The 19,742-nt window shown below is 39.8% G+C and overlaps 1 protein-coding gene across 10 annotated transcripts in view; it reads right to left on the bottom strand.

Moving 5' to 3' along the window:
• The window catches only part of AKAP13 (A-kinase anchoring protein 13), a 291,383-nt gene that overhangs the window by 200,208 nt on the left and 71,433 nt on the right, over nt 1-19,742 (bottom strand). For all 10 annotated transcript variants that reach the window (XM_036931888.2, XM_057494885.1, XM_036931885.2 and 7 more), the window contains one exon: nt 10,498-10,541. In XM_036931888.2, coding sequence (XP_036787783.2) covers nt 10,498-10,530 — 33 coding nt within the window. In that variant the 5' untranslated portion in view covers nt 10,531-10,541. The remainder of the gene's footprint in view (nt 1-10,497; nt 10,542-19,742) is intronic.

Raw genomic sequence — 19,742 nt, 5'->3', positions numbered from 1 at the left:
GCAAGGGGGATAAAATAAACCAGACCTGTTGGGGTCCTGGAAATTTGTTTTGTAGTTAGAATGGCTCTTCCCCTTGAAAATCTAGTACATGTGGTTTCCTCCCAAACATATGGCAGGTAATGATACTTACGCCATATATAGCCTTGAAACATGCCTTGGAGCAGAATTTACATCTCACATCCAAGTATCTCTCTGGTTTTAAAACGTATTTAATTTGTAAGGGGAAAATGCCTTTTGGCTTTCCTGAGGAAAACCTAGGGATGTGTTCAGTAGACCACAAATCTTGGGGACACATGCAAAAAAACAAGTTTATAATTAAAGAATCTAAGAAGTGTAGCCCAGTTTTCTCTCTTTAAATGTGTTATGATCACTTTAGTGAGTCATCACCAACATACACAGTGTCAGCCACAGCCACCCACTCTGGAGTATCATTTACCATCAAGTGGCCAGTACCAGTGAAACACGTTGGAAACCAATAATAACCATTATTCTATACAGAAAAGCATCAAGGGGCTGCAGAACTGCGCTTTACAAGGAGAAATGCCTGACTGTTCTGGGGCCTTGGCCTTCCTTTCACTGGTGGGGCTAAGAGGTCACAAGCCTCCTGAGGAGGCTCTGAGTATAAAGGTGAAGTCCCAGACCAAGTAATCCCAACAGGATGGCCCTTACTGACTTGCCTGTATCAAAGTTACAGCACATACTTTATTTTCACTCCTTTCTCCACTTGAGGCATTTTAAGTAGTAACTTTAAACTATTTTCCAATGTGTCTACAGCCCATAGAGACATTCTAAACCCTTACCTGCTCACACCTCTGAAAAGTGCCTCCTGGGGCAAAGGCCAGGCTAACTGTGTGCAGATTCTGCTGCCTGACCAGCTCTAACACAACCTCCAAGAAATTTAGGCAAATCCCTCAACCTTCCTGTAGTTTCGTTTCTTCAGTCTTCAAGAAGACTGGGCTCAACCACCCCTGAAATACAATGATTCCTATGAGTCATCAGATTTTCTTCCAGTCCTGACCTCTCCCAGGGAAGTTCATTCCCAAATGCTGAGCTGCCTGCAGGACAGTCACCTCGGGGCATCACATTTTCTCCAGAAAAGTAGAGTGGTGAGAAGAGAAAGGAAGCGACTTTCTCTGGCATATAAAGTCTTGGATTACTCCAGGACTCCTCATTCTTGACACTTTGACACCTATTGTCTCCTTCTACTTGGAAGAGAGAGCTTCAGGCCTGGCCTCCCATATCTTTTCTAGAATAGCCTGGGGCCTCAGATAAAAGGCTTCCAAAGACCCTTTCTTCCTCTTCCTTAGGAAGTTTAAAAATCTTGCTCCCATTTCAGCTGTTAATCCGGGGGAGTATTTGTTTACTGTTGCTAGGGTCCAGTTGCTACATTGCTAGGGCGGTGTGCTTAGGGCGTGTAGGTCGTGGTAGTGCCTGTTTTGTTTGTTTTATAAATACCAACCTTTGCTTCCTGTGTTAGGCTTTTTCTTTTATCATCAGAAAATACCCCTCATCTCCTACCCCTTCTGGAAAACATGTTTTTATCCTAACACTGAGAAGGAATCTAAAGCTAAAGGATACGTGTACTATGTTCATTAAAAAAAAAAAAGTATTAGCAGTCACATGGTTTGTTGTATGTAGTATGTGGGAAACAATGGGTCAGACCATAAATCACATAAGGACTAGACATAATAATTCAGGACTCAAGAGATAGAAGCACTGCTTCTAGTACATCTTTTTAATTCACTAAATGACTAGGTAGTTACTTATTTCAAAGAAAACATCTCTAGAATAAATTTCTATCACTCAGCTACACTTCATAAAGATACTGTACAGATTTCCTTACAACTGTAAGGAAAGACACATGCACAATAAAGACATCCTTATGACCCTTACTTCCTTGCTGGTTGACATCTTCAGTCACAAAGACCACATCAATAACTGCTCAGGCGCCCCTCCCCCCACGGTAAATTAATCATGCAACTTGGAAACAAAATGCACAACTTTAAGAAAAGCAGCTGTTCTATCAAAAAGTAGCAAATTTTATGAAAATTTTTGTAGTCTTGCCTAAATTGCATTTCTTTCACCCAACAAATGCTCCCTGAGTTGCATATTAATTATGATTGGTACAGCCTAGCTGAGATTCATATTTCTTTAAAAACCCTGTGTGTATTCACAAGGACAGAGACAATGCTCTGTTCAAATTAGGCAAAATTAATTACTCATAATTGGCTCTCTGCTGACATGAGCCCCTTTCACTTATATTCAAGGGCACACCTTACAGAGAACAAGAGTGACCATTTTAGGACCAGTATGCAAAAGATACCTCCAAACCGGAAAGAACATTAGACAGGGAAAGTGAACAAATTACACCATCTTTAAACGCTGGATTCCTCTGGGACAGATAAATTACACAAATTCAGCTCCACCTTCACCAAGAGCTAGAAGTTAACATCTCCAGAATTAGAGAAGAATGTAACATGGGTCCTCCTAGATGTGATACACCAAGAAGGGTATCTTATTTACAGTATTCCTGCCAAATCAGGAGGAAACATTCTACAATCCCAACTGCTACAAAGTAATTGGCCCTCCAAAATGTCAGTATCATAGAAAACAAAGAGAAGCAGAGGAACTGCCTGCTCCTCCTTAAGAGACTAAGGAGACATAAATACAATGTGTGATCCTGGATTAAATCCTGGATTGGAGATTGAAGGGGAGGAGGATGCTCTAAAGGATATTATTAGGATCATCAAAGAAATTTAGACGTGGACTTAAATTACCTACAGCATTGCACATCAATGTTACAATCGCTGTTTTTGTTCATTATATTGTGGTTATGAAAGAGAATGTCCTAGTTTTCAGGAAACACATCCTGAAATATTTAAGGGCAACAGGGTATGATGTCCACCACTTTCAAAAGATTGAAGAGAAAAACGCAATACATAGAATACACAAACATGACTGAACGCTGTTAGAGTTGAACACAGATGGTATTTCTGTAAATTTTCTGTGAATTTGAACTTTCTTCAAATAAAACACTTAAAAACATTAGAAACGTGAAATGAAAGATTAAATTTGGGTTACTTATTACAAAAAAGGACTTAGTTGTAATACATCTCTATCATGTTAAGTGCTATGAGATTTGGGTGTTTTATTAAGGAACTGCAGACAGCATTGTGTGAGACAACTAAATACACAGAAGAAAAAAATGGATTTGCAAGTCACATTTCTGAGGAAGCCCGACCTTTCACATTTACTAGGTGAGCCACCTTGAGCTTCTGTTCCCTCAAGTACGAGCGTCAACAATGCAGCTTCCTCCGCCCTCACAGGCACTCAGAACCCAGTGACAAAGGCAGAGGTGCTTTCTCAGCTAGGACGACTACAGTAACGTGAGCTCTTGTTCTTGAGAAGTTGTCATCTACGAAGGATACAGGTGATGAGACAGGGACTGTGGACTTAAGAGTAGGGTGAGGGCCTCCAGAAAAAAACAAAGCAAGATAATTCATTGCGGGATTTGCTTTGGCCTGCTGGGGGCCCAGCTTATTTTTTTTACTTTACCCAGGGGCTGCTTTTCCTCCTCCAGCCCTATCAAGTGATTTGCAACCTGCACAATTGATATAGCAAGCAAGCCCAAAACAACATAGTAAAAACAGGAAGGACCCCATCTTGAAGATAAAATTGCATTTTAAAAACCAATTAGTTAAGACTTAACATACCCTTTAACAGACAGACAATAACTCAGCCCACCTTGGGAGCAAAGCAGGCACTCTTGAGTGATAGGCTCCCAGACCAGGAAGCAGCTATCCTGGGAAGAAATCAAGAGCAGCAAATTTCTTGTAAATAACTGGAAAGACCAATAAGAAACTTAATGTCTTTTCAAAGATAAACATTTTGGGACCACTTAGTAGGTCTGTATCCCTAGCACTTTGTCTCTCAACCACCTAGAAAACCACTAGATAGTGTACCATCCTGGGGCTCTCTTGTCTGCTCTGTCCTTTGGCTTTACCTCTAAATAAAAGCCTCTGCCTTGCTCTCCTGCCTTGAGTGTTTGCAAAGTTCATTCTTCCACTCTGCAAACAAGAACCCTGGCATCAGTGATGCAAATGAGTGTTGCACCAGTAGGAGAAATATTCACAGAAAACCAGAAAGGGAAAGGACCACTCTTACATCATATCATACATACATTTAGATTCACAAATGGGTTAATTACAAGTTTTGAAAATATGTTGTTTTTTACTCCCAGGAAGCAATTTAGCCATGAAATATAAAAACATTTTTTTACACTCTTTTGATAAGAGCCAAATCTGCTAAAAAATGTTCCTCAATTCAAACATATCCAATTTATATAAAAAGCATGCATCTTAAAGTTGGCTACAAAGTATGCAAACTATTTTCCTCAAATGGGTAATCTAAAATACTGCGTTTAAACAACCTACAAATCTAGTCTGCCCCATGTTAGGAAAAATCCCATTACCCCTCAGAGGTCTCACTTGACCCCAAGTTGCCATGGGAGGCTCTAAAGTCTCCAGCGCTTACATACCTGTAGACAGCGCCGTGCTGGGATTCGGACAGGAAGGAACACAGGCAGGAGAGCACCCAGGGTCCTCTGTGAAACCCTACAAGATTCGGCTTTTTCCTCAGCCCCTAAGTCTCCAACCTCCGCCAGAAGGACAGTCCATGCCCTTCCCCCTGGCTCTTTCTGCTCCTCAGACGTATCAGCTAGACTTCACTTCAGGGCTTGCACACTTACTGCTTGAGCTCAAACGCTGTGCTGGCATCTTCACATGGTCGGCTCCTTCTGGGCACTCAGTCTCAGCTTCAATGGGTGTAACCCTCAGAGGCCCTTCCTGACCATCCACCTAAAGCAGCCCCTAGTCAGGCACTAGAACATCATTTTATTTATTTTCATAAAGTTGTTCCACCCAATGTGTTTTCAGTTGTCTGCCTTCTCCCCATTCCAATGCAAATATCCCGACAGCAGGGACCCTTCTGATGTCCTCATGGCTGCATCTCCAGCATCCTGAACAAGGCCTGGCACGAAGCAGGCACCTGAACACGAGAATGAATTCCCCAGCTCCCAGCCCGAAATTCACTTCCCATCCTAACTTGTGACTGAAATTAAAGAACTCCAGGAATAAAATGCGAAAGGTTCTAATGCCACCCAGCTTCCTGAAGCTCCTCTTGACTCAACTTTGCCTTCTCTGCCATTGTCCACTCTTCTAATTCCATCTACTTTTTATCTTCTCATCTATTCTCACAGTCAAAAGTACAAACTTCTTAGATGACGTACACTATTTCTACTTCAAAACCAAACTTCTTGCTCCACAGTTCCAAGCCTACATCTCCAGCTGTCAGCAGAACATCCACATGCCCTTCAACATGTTTTGAGGAAAAACTCACCACCCTCTTTCTTGTCCTTATCTGGCAACGGCATCAGCCATCACTCCTGCTCAAATTCTCAGTCAGCTGTCCTTCATTCTCTTCTCTCACTTCCCATATCTAATAATCCCTGCATCTAATAAAGCTTTTCGTCCTGCTGCTGCTTTTTAAATTTCTTGCATCTGACACTGCCTCTTCATTTTATGCCCATTAAACTATTTAGGCCCTCATCACCTAGAAGGATAGTACTGAACTTGTCAGAGTGTTTATCACCACCACCCAATGGCACTGAAACTGAAATTCTTGTCAATCCGCCTGGCAATAATCAATACCTTTGTGGAGGCTGGGAGAAGCACCGACCTGGTGATGCAGCTGGCTGCCTAACACAAAAGTGGTACTACTGTGATCACAGGGGACAGTCAAGAGAACCGAGACGCAGCCAGGGCAAGCTACTGGTCTCTGAAACTGCAGGCCAGTCAGTGTCCTTCACATGCCACTCTGATCACTGCATCAAAAATAATTCATTAAAACAGCTTTATTTAAGTATTCAACAGTACTGCCATGGGTACAGCTGGGGATCTTTCTTACATTTTTAACTTGTAATTTACTCTGGACACATCCTTATTCAAAGACTACTTAAAATACTTATTTGAAATCCAGCCTATTTTTCTTAACTTTTACAGATACGTTCTCCTCAGGTTCCAGTGTTCTTCCTTATTTACTAGCAGTTTCCTCTCCTCTGCTGATGATATTCACTCCTAGCAGATCCCAAATATAAACTAAAAGAAAAACTTCAACACACACTTTCTGTTCTTTTGCTCATTCTCCTTTCTCAAGGGGCAGAGAACTAACCTTCTTTCCAATGGACTGTATATAACAGATACTTTTCTTCACCAAAACAGGATAAATCTGTGCAACTTGACTTAGTTAATGAAATGCGTAAAGAATGAAATACACTGTCACTCTTTTAAAAAATGGAAAACAAACTTCCCCATTAAGTGTTACTGCTGAGACACATACTTGAAATCTTAAGTTTAAAATATTCTTCAGTAGAGCCTGCCCAATTAAACACACAATCATATACAAAGCCCTTACTTCAAGAATATATCTCAGAACCGATCTCCGGAAAAGCTTTCTTCCCTAACAGAATGAAGCTTTAAGCTTATTAACAAGCTTTACAGTGGTTTCTATGACTAAGTCAAGAAAATATAGATTTAAATTATAATTTTACCACTGATTAGCTGTGCCACCTTATCTCATCATCTTTAGAACTAACTCACTTTCTTATCTCTAAAATGCAGATGTTGAAGCAGATAATATCTAAGGTCTTTACTAGCTCTAAATTCTCAGATTCCAGGACAGCAAAATCATAAAGCTTCCAATTGATCTCTCTGCCTCGACTCTCTCCTTCTAACCTGTCTCTCACACTACCACCAATTCATTTTCCCCAATTACTACTGTATTCACTTCTTATTGCTGTTACAACAAATTACCACAAACTCAGAGGCTTATTTAAAACAACACAAATTTATTATCTTACAATTCTGAAGGTCAGAAGTCTGAAACGACTTTCATTGGGCTAACATAAAGATGTCCACAGGGCTGTTAGTTCTGGAAGCTCTAAGGAAAAACTGTTCCCTTGCCTATTCCAGCTTCTAGAAGCTGCACTCCTTGGCTCATGACCCCATCCTTCTTTCTTCAAAGCCAGCAGCATAGCACCTACAACTCTCTCCGACTCATGATTTTCTTCTCTCCTTATAAGGATCCTTGCGATTACACTGGGCTACCCAAATAATTTACGATAACTTCCCATCTCACGATGATTTAATTAATCAAACTTGTGAATTCCCCTTTGCTATGTAAGATTAATAGTCATAGATTCTGGTAATTAAGATGTGGACACACTTGGGGAGCCATTCTTCTGCCTCCCACAACTACTTAGTTAATTATATCAACTTCCCTAATCAAAAATGTTCAATGGCCAAAACCAAAGACATCAGAAGAAAACCATGGAACATATCTTTACATATAAACATCAAAGGATTTATACGACATGATCAAATGGGATTTATCCCAGAAATGCAAGGTTGGTTTTAACATTCAAAACCAGTCAATGTAATTACACCACACTAATGGAATGAAAGAAAAAACCCACATGATCACCTCAACATTCGGCAAAATCCAATGCTTTTTCATGATAAAAATACTCAAACAAGGAAATAGAAGGGAACTTTCTCAACCTGATAAAGGCAACTACGAAAAATCCACAGCTAATAATATCATACTTAATCTTAATGTTGGAAGATTGAATACTTTCCCTTTAAGATCAGAAACAAGGCAAGGGTCTGCTCTCATCACTTTTATTCAACACTGTGTTGGAGGCTCAACTCAGGGCAATCAGGTAAGAAAAAGAAATAAAAGGCACCCAGATTGGGAAGGAAGAAAACTATCTCTATTTTCAGATGATATACCCACTAAAAAACTATTAGCCAGCAGACAAGTTCGGCAAGGTTGTACGTTGTAGTATCAGTGTACAAAAATTAATTGTATTTCTATACACCAGCAATAAATAATCTGAAAATGAAATTAAGAATACAATATAATTTACAATAGCATTAAAAAGATAAAATATTTAGGAATGAATTTCACAGAAGTACACTAAAAACTATAAATCATTTAAAGAGACTAAAGATGACCTAAAGGAAGGGGAAACTGAGAGTCCAGAAATTTTTCCTTACATTTATGATCAATTAGTTTTCAACAAGAGCTCCAGAAAATTCAATGGGATAATAATCAGTCTTTCCAACAAATGGTACCAACTAGATTTATCTGCATGGAAAAGAATGAAGCTGGATCCTTCCCATACAACATAAACAGAAATCAACTCTAGAACCATACATTCAAATGTAAGCACTGAAACTCTAAAACCCCTAAAGAAAACATAGTGAATCTTCATGACCTTGAGTTAGGCAGAGACTTCTTGGATAAAATACCGAAAGTATAAGCAATAAAATAAATAGTTACTAAACTGGATATCAAAACTAAAAACATTTTTGCTTCGAAGGAATAACCCATAGGAGAAAATTTCTGCAAATCATTTGATAAGGGACTTGATCCAGAATATATAAAGAACCCTTTCAGTTCAATAAATAAAACAAATAACCCAATAAAAAATAAGCAAAGGATCTGAACAGACATTTCTCCAAAGACAGGTGAGTGGCCAATAAGCTCCTGAAAACATGCTCAAAATCATTAGCCATTAGGGAAATACAAAGCAAAACCATAATGAGGTATCATTTCATACCTACCAGGATGGCTACAATCAAAACAGTCGATTAATACCAAGTGTTAACAAGAATATCGAGAAACTGAAACCCCAAGCATCACTGGTGGGAATGTCAAATGGTGCAGCCACTGTGGAAACAGCTTGGCAATTCCTCAAAATGTTAAACATTGAGTTACCATGTAACCAAGCTCTGGATCCTGAGGTATATACCCAAGAGAAATGAAAATGTATGCCTACAAAACAATCACTCTTCACAGCAGCATTATTCATAATAGCCAAAAAGTGGAAACAGTCCAAATGCCCAACAGCTGATGACTGAATAAAAAGTGGCATATATCCATACAATGGAGTATTATTCATCAATAAAAACGAGTAACTGCTTTTGTTCTAACATGTTCTTGAATACATTATGCTAATGAATATCCACAGAGACACAAAGTAGACAAGTGGTTGCCAGGGGTTAGGAGGTGGGGGGATATGGGGAGCGAATGCTAATGGGTATGGGTTTCCTTTTGGGGTGATAAAATATTCTTAAGTTAGATAATGGTTATGATTACACAACTGTGAATATAATTAAAAACTACTGAATCGTATACTTAAAATGGGTGAATTTTATGGTGTGTGAATTATCTCAATAAAGCTGTTTTTAAAAGTCAGAGGTATTCAGTTCATGTGCAAACCCAATGGACATAATAAACTGAATCCAGGCAGTCTGGAAAGAAAGTAAGTACAAAAATATCTTATTTAAAGAACATACACTTTTCTTTACATGTTCATTTAACAAAAAATCATCTATGCAGTGGAGTGATCATGTGAACATTCTATGTTAGGAAATATGACTATATTAATACAGCCTTGTTTAAAATAAATAAACACATCAATTGAGATTTCAAGTTAAACACCATCCAGGGTTCCTCAGTGGTCACAAAGTAAAACCAAAATAAAAACTTGGTTTGCCTTCTTAACCGAGTTTCAACCACCTTTTAGACCTACCCCTCCCCACTCCACATAAATTCCGCTGGCCGCCCTGTCCGGCGACCACTCTCCCACCACTCACCTGACACTGCGCATGCCACTCGTCCCTCGATCATCTGCCTTGTGTCATGAACAAAGTCTGGGGACTTTTCACCCAACCAAGCGCTCCTTAATCTTGAAGGGATTAAGTGCTGTCCCATCAGTGAAACTTTCCTCACTCTCCCCAAACCATCCCAACCAGGCATCCACTGACCCCCTCCGACTTTATCTGTGTGATAAAGGTGCCTCCTCACCCAATATGCATTGTTCACCACCCCAGTTCAGGAATTCCCTCTAACATCTAAAAGCAGAAAGTCACGTAGACTTAACCTTTTCCAGCCTTGATTCCTTCTCTTACACATTTCATGTATAATTCCCTGACTTTAAGGAGATGATGTAGCATCTCCTTCACCCAGTCCTAAAGTAAAAGGCACTCCTGCCAATGACAGCGTTGCCATCTAGGTGCGACACTGAGCAACTGTCAATGGCAGTGGGAAGATTTCCTTACTACTTTCACAGAAATGCACTTAGGTAAAAGCAATAAGCCCCAGTATCATTTTGCAGGGCAATGTAACTGTTTTTAAGTGCAGCTTTTCACCTGACTAGCTCACCTCTCAAGTCTTACCAGTATTATCTGTTCTCAGCTCAGCACCATGCATGTATTAGCAACTGAATATTTATTAAATCCAATTAAACTTCTGAAATGTAGATATACAGATGGTTAAAAATTCCTTTGATAAGCACATGAGAGCATCTTTGTGTTTATTATAACAAGTAAACAGCATGGCTCAATAGAAAATGAAATCTCACGATGTACTCACATATAATGGAGCTTGTTGTGGATTAAGTTTCATGACCCAGGATACTGCAACAGAAAAGGGAGAATTAAATGAGGATGAATCAAAAGTTACTGGCAAAAATATAAAAACCACCTGAAGTCCTAGATAAGCACAGCTACAAGAACACAATCAGAAGTCTGAGATTACTGGATACCCGGTGCCCCCTAGAGTTTAAGGAAGGCAAGAAGGTCAGCGATTGCAAAGCTCCTTGCATCCCACATTTAATCATTTAAGTGAGGAGATTTTCCAATCGAAAAATAAAGACAAAGGCTTCACTGTCACAGAAGTTGTTTCAACAACCAACAAAATATTAAAAGCAGTTAGCAAAGCAAACTCGTTCATGTTCAGTTATGCTATTATATAATCTCCCCAATTCTCAAAATGCTGCTGACCCAGAGCCTCCTCCCAGTCTCAGGAGGGTGCTGCAGGGAACGGGGCGGCAGAGGACCCTAGAGCTCTCTTCCCCTCTGTCCCTCCCTCAGAGGCCTCCATGAACCAACCAGTTACCACCTCCTGGGAATTAATAGCTGATTCCCTACTGTTACCTTCATAAAATAAATTCTCACCAAAATCTTAGCAAGAACTTTACAGAAGACTTTCAGGAGTGTGTAAATACACTCCTGAATATTAAAAATAGCATACTCTTAAAAGTTCAATGTGGTGATTTGACCAGGACTTCATCTAAGCTAAAATACCACAGTGCAGAATCATGGACTCCAAAATGGCAGGTACTTTGCCAAACATCACAAATTTGAGTATAAGCTGATCCCATGCTCATAAAAGTCAGAGTAACAGACCCAACCGATTGCATTGTAATCTGATCTAAGGAAGTTTGTTACTCATAATAGTAAGTGGATTAAATTAAGGCACATACTAACCAGCAATATAAACAAAGGTACAGAAATGTCATTCATACATTTTTAAAAATTTGATAAAATCACTTACTTTGTGTCCTGTCAGATTACAAAAACCTCACTAACAATGAATTGAAATCCAAACACCACAAATAGCAGGTTATCAATGACTAGGTATTTAGAATAAAGAGCAATGAATGCCTTAACAACTACACATAACCTAAGTAAGAGAATGCTTTCAGTAGTAAAATCCTCACAGATCTGCCAGCTTGGTCAGGTTATGTTCACACATAGGCCCTCCCAAAACACGGTTAACACACACTTGCGGAGAGGGGGTTGGGGGTGCAGGCGGGGAGTGGGGGATCTATCAACAGGCTCCTAAACCCAATCATCTCCAACCACTTGCAGGCCATAGGCTTTGATTCATTCTGCTGGACAAAGGCGTAAGATGTTGACAGGCTGGTGGCTCCCCAACATTGACTGAGCACCCCCACACCCATCCTTGTTCATTCTTCCCACATTATAAGAGACCTTCCAGCCATGGCACTCTTTCCTTCCTGCCTGTCTTTATTTAATGATTTTTGTGCCCTTAGTTACCTACCCTAAAATTACCTGCAAAAATTCACCATGCAAACTGATCTTGAGAAATGTAGCAATAACCAACTCTTCAGTAGAAAAACTGATTTCCAGCACATCAGATTCAAAAAGCAAGCATGGATAGAAAAGAAAGACTGACATGCCTGAGTACTTTCTCGATGAATTAAATATCCATTTAATTTAAAACTGAGCTCACTGTGCTCACTGGCCTTTTAATCAGCTTTCCAGGTCATGTTCAGACTTGCCTGGGACAAAGAACTAAAAAGAATCTATAAATTCAAGATCCAATTTGCCTTAGCTAACTTCTGAAATGTTCCTGTTATCACAAGCAGAAGAAATATCAGGGGAAACCAAAACAGGAATTCATACATTGATAATCCATAAGGAATGAGCAATCTATGGAGACAAACTACTGATTTACCAGCCCTCTGATGTTTTTTGATTTGCCAAGAAACAGGATAAATGTGTAACGACCAAAAACATCAACTGATCTGAGTAGCTCCCACTGCATTTGGATGAAAGAGACAGTCAAATTCACAGGGCTTTAAGGAAAGGTTGATGCCATCTGAACTGTCTGGATTCAAGAACTCATCTAAACCTATTTCAAAGACAGAACCCATATGAGTTGTTCTGATATGAAGATTAAAGAAGGATGACAGAGTGTCTGTCCTCCCACACTGGTTGAAGAGACAGGTCATTGTTATCCTGGGAACACAGCTTTCAAAGAATAAATCTGTCAAAAGTCATCAAGGCAGTGACCCCAGAAGCAACAGATTAGTAAATTCATATTGCCTTTAAGTTGCTTCAATGCTGATACACAAGGGGAAAGAGAGGACTAACATTTATAGAGGTTTATATTCAATATCATATTTAATCTCCATAAAAAGATACTATTTTCCTCATCTCAATGGTGAAAAAAATTTAGTCTTTCAATGATTAAATTATTTAACACCAACACCAAAAAGTGGGAGAGCCCAGATTCAAACCCAGTCTGGTCTTTTCCCCCAATATCATAAGAGGTTCTCCTGCTAACGACCCAATCTGCACACTGACTTGCCCTACCTCTAAGCCCTCATTCCACGAACACTATAGACTCTGCCTGACTTTCAACGTAATTCAACTATCCTGCACAGGCAAGGGTCCTCAAGGCACTGAGGGGACAGGAGGAGCAACGGACAAAAATCCCACTGAGCATATTCTAGAAGTAACATAGATACATAAAACCTTCAAATAAATGACTTTCGGATTGTGACAAATTCTGTGGAGAAAATACACAGAAAAGGGGGATAGGATACCCTTGTGAGTAGGATACCATTTTAAATACGGTTCAGAGGGAAGGTCTCTCTGAAGTGACATTCACCCAAAAAATGAAGTAGACTAAGAAAACAGGTAACACAGGTAACTAGTGAAAGGTGTTTCAGAACTTCAACCTGGCCCTAAAACTCAGAACTCAGAGTTCTGATGCTAAGTCATCAAAAAACTTGCTGTAAGTAATGCTTTAACTTATTTCACACATTTAAACTGGAGAACTGTGTTTAAAGGAGCATATTATAAAAAGGCATCTTTGGGTCAAAGTAAATGCACTTTAAAACCAAACCTTTACTCCAAGACCAATTTAAAGTCTTTGGCTTGTCAAGAGGCTTTTGATTGAGCCTTCCAAAAACCAAAAATTTTTAAATGCACTATGTCCATCCAATGATGTCATCAAGGAATTTTAAGAGAGAAAACCCTATTTCTTCTTTACCCTGTAACCTAGTCAATTTGGACTTTGAGCAAATTCAAAAGTTTCCCGGGATTACTTACATAACCCAAGTAAAACACATCATGACAGGCACAGTGGGACAGTAAAGACTGCATGCCATTTGAAAGACTATAAAGAAAAGGAATATCAAAATTCAAAGACTTAGATGATACGGTTTTAAGTATGTTCACCAAATCTGCCACTAAGTAGTAACCAGGTAGGGTTCTGAGGAGTTGTAAATCTGAGGGGTATGAAATAATAACAAGCACAGTAACTGAGTATTTTTATTCTTCCCACATTTTGCATTTTACTTCAAAACTCTGAAAGAAAACAAATTTAATAGTTCATTGTTGTAGAAAAGTAACACATTCACTTTACATTCAAACAAGACTTAATGAATTTTAATCCAACTTTCTCAATGATATAAATCTACATTCTCCCAAGACACCCACAGTAGTCTCAGGGTCCTGCTGGTTAGAGAAGCAAAGACCGTGGCCACAATCTCTTCCTGCACTGTAATTTAAACTATCATCAGCCTTTTCTTCACAGTGTGCAATGTGCACATCATCAGAACGCACCTGTTTTGGGTATGCAGTACCTACAAAGGTTAACAATAGCAAAAGTTTTGGAATTTCTTGCAACTCACGGTAACTGCAAAGGGCTATGTAGAAACTCAGTCCCATAAAGGATCACGTAGAAACTCAGGCATGAGGAGGTATGTCCGGCCAATTGGTTTGGGCACAGTAAGAGACAGAAAGCACTGCTACGAAACAATGTGCCTGAGCAAATGAATGTAAAACCTCAGAAACTACAAAAAAAATCACACACCCAAATTAAACACTGGTGTCCACAGCAGGGATCAGCAAACATTTTCTACAAAGGGCCAGATGGTAAATATTTTAGGCTTGCAGGTCACATGGTCTCAGCTGAAATATGTAAGTGAATGGGTGTGGCCATATTCCAATAAAACTTTATTTACAAAACAAGGCAGCAGAGTAGATTCAGCCCAGTGGGCCACAGAGTGCCAACTCCTGGTTAAAAACTAACAGAATACCTCTTATTAAGCCAAAGAAGCAGTGTGTCCCCATTCAACAGCTTTGTATATCTCAAAGATATTTTCAACCAAAAAAGATATTCAATACACTATAGTCACAGGGTACCACACAATATTCCCCAGACAAGAAATCAAATTAAATGGCTGGGCATCCCAAGTTTTCTGACTAACTGCATGACTTGAACATGTCATTTAACTCGGGTGACTCTCCGTCTCCTTACGTGTAGAAGGAGCGTCCGTGCCTACACTGTGGAGTCGGTGGAGGGATTAAAAGAGACCATCTGGGCAGATTTGTTGGGGCCCAGGGCCAGGGCACACAGCAGAAGCCACTGCTTCTTCCTTGCAGAGTTTCTGGCTCCCACTGGAGACTACCATGTAAAATACTTTGAAAATAATAAATGATTAAATGAAAGGTACCTTACCCGAAGATGCATTTCTGTCTTAAAACACATTGGTGGGTAAATTACAATTCTAAAACATAACAATATAACCAAAAGAATCTGGAGGAACAAATGCCAAAATGTTAAGTGTACATATTTCTGAGGGTTACAGGGAATTCTCATTCCTAAATTATCTGTTTTTTAATCATAACTATTCAAACAATGAGCAGATATTACTTTTGTAATCAAGATGAAAACATTATAAACAAAACATCTGTTTTAAGTTCCCTGTCATACTGTGTATCACAGCTGAACTGGAAATCAGTAAAAATTTGCACACTTTTCCTCTAAATGTGCAGACTGAAGAAATCTACAATCTTTACTAAGGCTTCCTAGAGCCAGTAAAAGGAAGCAATTAAAATGACAATGTCTGCACCCATATGTATGTAACCATAAGTCAAACTACTATTCTTTAGCCCACACGTTACATGAGAGAAACCCCAAACAGGTGCTCCACTCTTAATGAACTATCCCTGAAGAAGAGAAGGGGAATCACAGGCCCAACCCTGTATCAGGAGTTACACAGCAAACTCTCTTGTATCTGTTAGTTTGGTAACCTCAGGCTATTTCCTAAAGACCAGCTGTCCATGCCTGACTAACCTATCACTTCAACTGACATGATTTTTGTCATTCCCAACAGGGAAGCTTCCAAATCCACAAAAAAAGATGTGCAAACCACACCCAGTCTCAATAGAATGAAGACAGCCACTTGAGACTCGCCAAATGTGAACCGGATTTTTTACCTGCAGGGTACTTCCACGGCAGAATGAGTTTCAAGGGAATTTCCATGGCCAGGGATGCTGCTAAAATTGGGCTACAGTCAATCCTTCAAGATGCACAATTTGGGGTGAGGGTTAACATGGAAATGACAGTGCATACCCTGGATTCTTGTAGAACAGTCAATATTCAAAGACTCTTTCCTTCATTCCTAAGAAGTCTGGGCTGGTGGCTATAAACATGTTATAGGCTCCTTGCGGGTGGGAGCAGGAACCCTGAACAATATAAAGGAATCGAGATACAAAGGGCAAACAGGTTGTTCCTGAAGATGTCAAGTTCTACAAACAATACAAAATACTACACGCACCAAACATATTTCCTAAATAAGGGACTGAGGAAATCTTACAGGAGCTCTGTAATTGTCTGACTTCTGTTTAAAGTTGCATTAATTAATAACAAGTTAGCTTTAAGCAGGGATTTTCGAAACACTGCACATGAGCACCAGTTGGAGGCCTTATGAAAAAATGTCAATTTTTGGCCTCCCCAGCCCCCTTCCTTCATCAGAGTCCAAATCAGAAGACTGCTTTGGAATCCCAGCCTACACTTTGGGAAACAATGGTGCTGAGACCCAAATGTGTTTGATTCTCTTAGGTTAGCCTTCTGTGCCCCACTATCACATGACACAGTGCTCAAAAATCACCATGAAAACAGCAAAGTACTGGTCACAAATGGGATGAGAAGGGGAAAGGGTCCCACGGCTGGTAGGCAGACATGATGAGAATGAAGAGACCAACACAGGGCAATACTCAAGAGGACAACAAAAAGACATAGCAAATTAAAACCCAAACAACAAAAACACTAACACCCACATTCATCCATTTAGTTTACACTTCATCAGTGCACAATTACCCAACAGGTAGAATGATCCAGAATTTAGGGCAAACATACACACACAAATAATCAAGGTAATTATCATGGAATAAAAAAATCAGAACACACTAATTAATGAAAATAATTAAAGAAATTTAATTTATAGCACACACAATATAGGGAGGTCACAGGGAAGGCAGTATAGTCTTACTATGCTGATGGACAGTGATTGCAGTGGAGTGTGGTGGACTTGCTAATATGGGTGAATGTTGAAAGCACCATGTTGCTCATGTGAAACCTTCATAAAATTGTGTATCAATGATACCTTAATTGAAAAAAAAAACTTAATTTAAAAATCAGACCTCTGACTTTCTTACATTCATCTTAAGAGTTGTACTTTGAAATTCATACAGGAAAGTACACCATAATCTTTTCAGTACCTAAGGCCTCCTTCACACCATAATCTTTTCAGTACCTAAGGCCTCCTTCTCCTTATTTGTTTGCAGTATCTGCCTGAAACAAAAAAAAATTCAAAAATGGCAAGATAATGTCCTCATACTTCTAAGCCCCTAGAATACTCCACATACAGCTAGGTGCTGAGCTTTAGAGATAAATAAGTGAGAGACAGATATAAAGGTAACTGTATTAAATATTAAAAGTGCAATAATAAAAATGTTACAAGGGTCAAGAAGAAACAGTACACTCGCTAGAGATGGAGGTCCAGACACAGATTACTGGAGGTCAACCTTGAGATAAGCTTCACCCAGTGGACACAGGAGAAGCACAGAGCAGAAAGAACAGGTACACAGACAAGGCAGCACAGTGAGTTGCTGAGAACTATCCAGATGAATGAGAAGTGGAAGGAAGGGGTGGTGGGAGGGGGCTCAGGAGAGGCACTCCTGTAAACTCACGTACCTCAATGCTGCTTGGCCTTAGAACTCAAGCAAGGGAGACAGAAGAAATTGCAGACCACCACGACACAGCTCTATGCTGAAGAAGTTGCAGCCACGTTACAGCAATGACATCAAACAAATCTCTGCCTTTGTTTTTTTTTTCTTTTCTTAGCTTTTTTTCTTTTTCTTTTTTTTTTAAGCTCGGCTCAAATTTCTGTTCATTCACAACTGAAGGTTCAAAGATTCGCAAAGAGTAACACTGGAAGAAATCTATCATCATCAGCCTCAACTCAAACGCAGCAAGTATCTGTTGTGGGTCACAACCAGTAAGGCCAGGCCAGATTCGCACCACGGCTTCCCTGAGGTGAGCAAGCAAAGGCTGACTTCCCCATCTGCTTCCACAGCCCCTGGAGTCCTCATTCCTAACCCTAGCCAAATCCTGTCAGCCGCAGGACTTTGTAACTAGAAAAGGTCGCAAACGCATCCCACATCACCCGTTCCCCGAGCAGGAGAATCTGCCTCTACTTGTAGACTGAAGTTCCAGGGCCTTATCACCTTGAGAACATCTTTTCATGCTCCATTTGCATCTCTGATTCAACCTTCCTAAAATGCTAGTTTGAATCTTCAGCTCCCCTCTACCTACAAAGTAGTAAGCAATCTTTTAGAAAGGTTCTTTTAGGGTACTTTTCTCTCTCAAAAATAGAGTGGAAAGCTTAAATATAAAATGTGATCACAGTTTTGGTGGTATATTTAACCCATCTTAGTTCTTCTGGAGCTTCCAACTGCCAAGCCTAAAGATGGAACCCTGCACCAAGGCTCATGAGCACAGACACTGCATCCAAAGGCACATGGCAGCTTGCAACTGGCAGTGCTGACAGAGATTAGGTTCACCATCTCCTCTGCAAAAAAGCCAACATCATACTGATTTTACACCAACTCTCTATAAGCCACTTTGATGATGAATAATGACAACATTAAAGGAGAGTCCTCCTCTAGCTTGGAGACAACCTTCTGGCATTTAAGAATTGTTTAACAACTCCTAATAGAAGAGTGTAAGGATAAAAAGAGAATGGCCATGTAATTCAGAGGAGACAGACAGACTTGGGTTGGAGTTGTAACCATGGCACTTCTGGCTGCATTATCTCAGACAAGTTACTTAAATGCCAAGCTTTATTTTAATCTTTAAAATGGGAGAAAACAAGAAAAAAAGATGTGGGTAAAATGTTTAACACAATGGTAAGCAGTAAGAGAATATTTAATAAGTTAACTTCCTGATCTTATTGCCTGTTACAAATTACATAATTAGGCATTTCAGCACTGACCTCACATTATATTTGACTCCCACATCTCTTGGACCATCCTAACCACTATGCTGATCTCTAATTCTAAAGAAAGGGTATTGATGAGGGAAACGTAGACCCTCATCAACCAACAGACATGGAATTCTATTAAATATGCCCTTTATCTCTGGTGAACTCCTGAAGCCATCCAGGCTACCTGCACTACCCTTTTGGTGCCTCAAGACAGCACTCGGTGCATGACCCATCTACGCAGCTTATCTAGCACTTCCTCCCACCCGGCTCCTTCCATCCCGTTCCTGCAGGCACCAGGCTCAGTCGGATCCTCACACTTTGCTCATGACAATGTCCTCCACCCTTGCTGACTTTAATAGGATTATTGCTAATAATCTAAACAACACAGTCAGCAATAAGGCACATATTGTCTCGTATTTTTTCTCTTTTATTTCTTGCCTTTTCTCCTGAACTTGCAGTTAATAAACATTCTAGTCCATCACACCGCACATGTCTTCTACAGCACTCCTCCACCCCATCACCACTCCCACCACAGCATCCGGCACACAATACATACTAAAGAAATACTTGATTGAGATGAACATCAGAGACAGAAATTAATCAGCAGCTTTTCTGCACCAGTTGACAGCAAAATATCCACAGCTATGGCTATAAGAACAAAATTAAAATAATGAAGGTCAAAAAAAGGACAGACTTCCAATGGTAAAATAAATAAGTAACCGGGATGTAATGTATAGCATAAGGAATA

This window comes from Manis pentadactyla, chromosome 18, assembly GCF_030020395.1.
Source record: "Manis pentadactyla isolate mManPen7 chromosome 18, mManPen7.hap1, whole genome shotgun sequence".
Lineage (NCBI taxonomy): Eukaryota > Metazoa > Chordata > Mammalia > Pholidota > Manidae > Manis > Manis pentadactyla.
The sequence above is the reverse complement of the archived record's forward strand: the minus strand, read 5'-3'. Positions and strand labels throughout refer to the sequence as shown.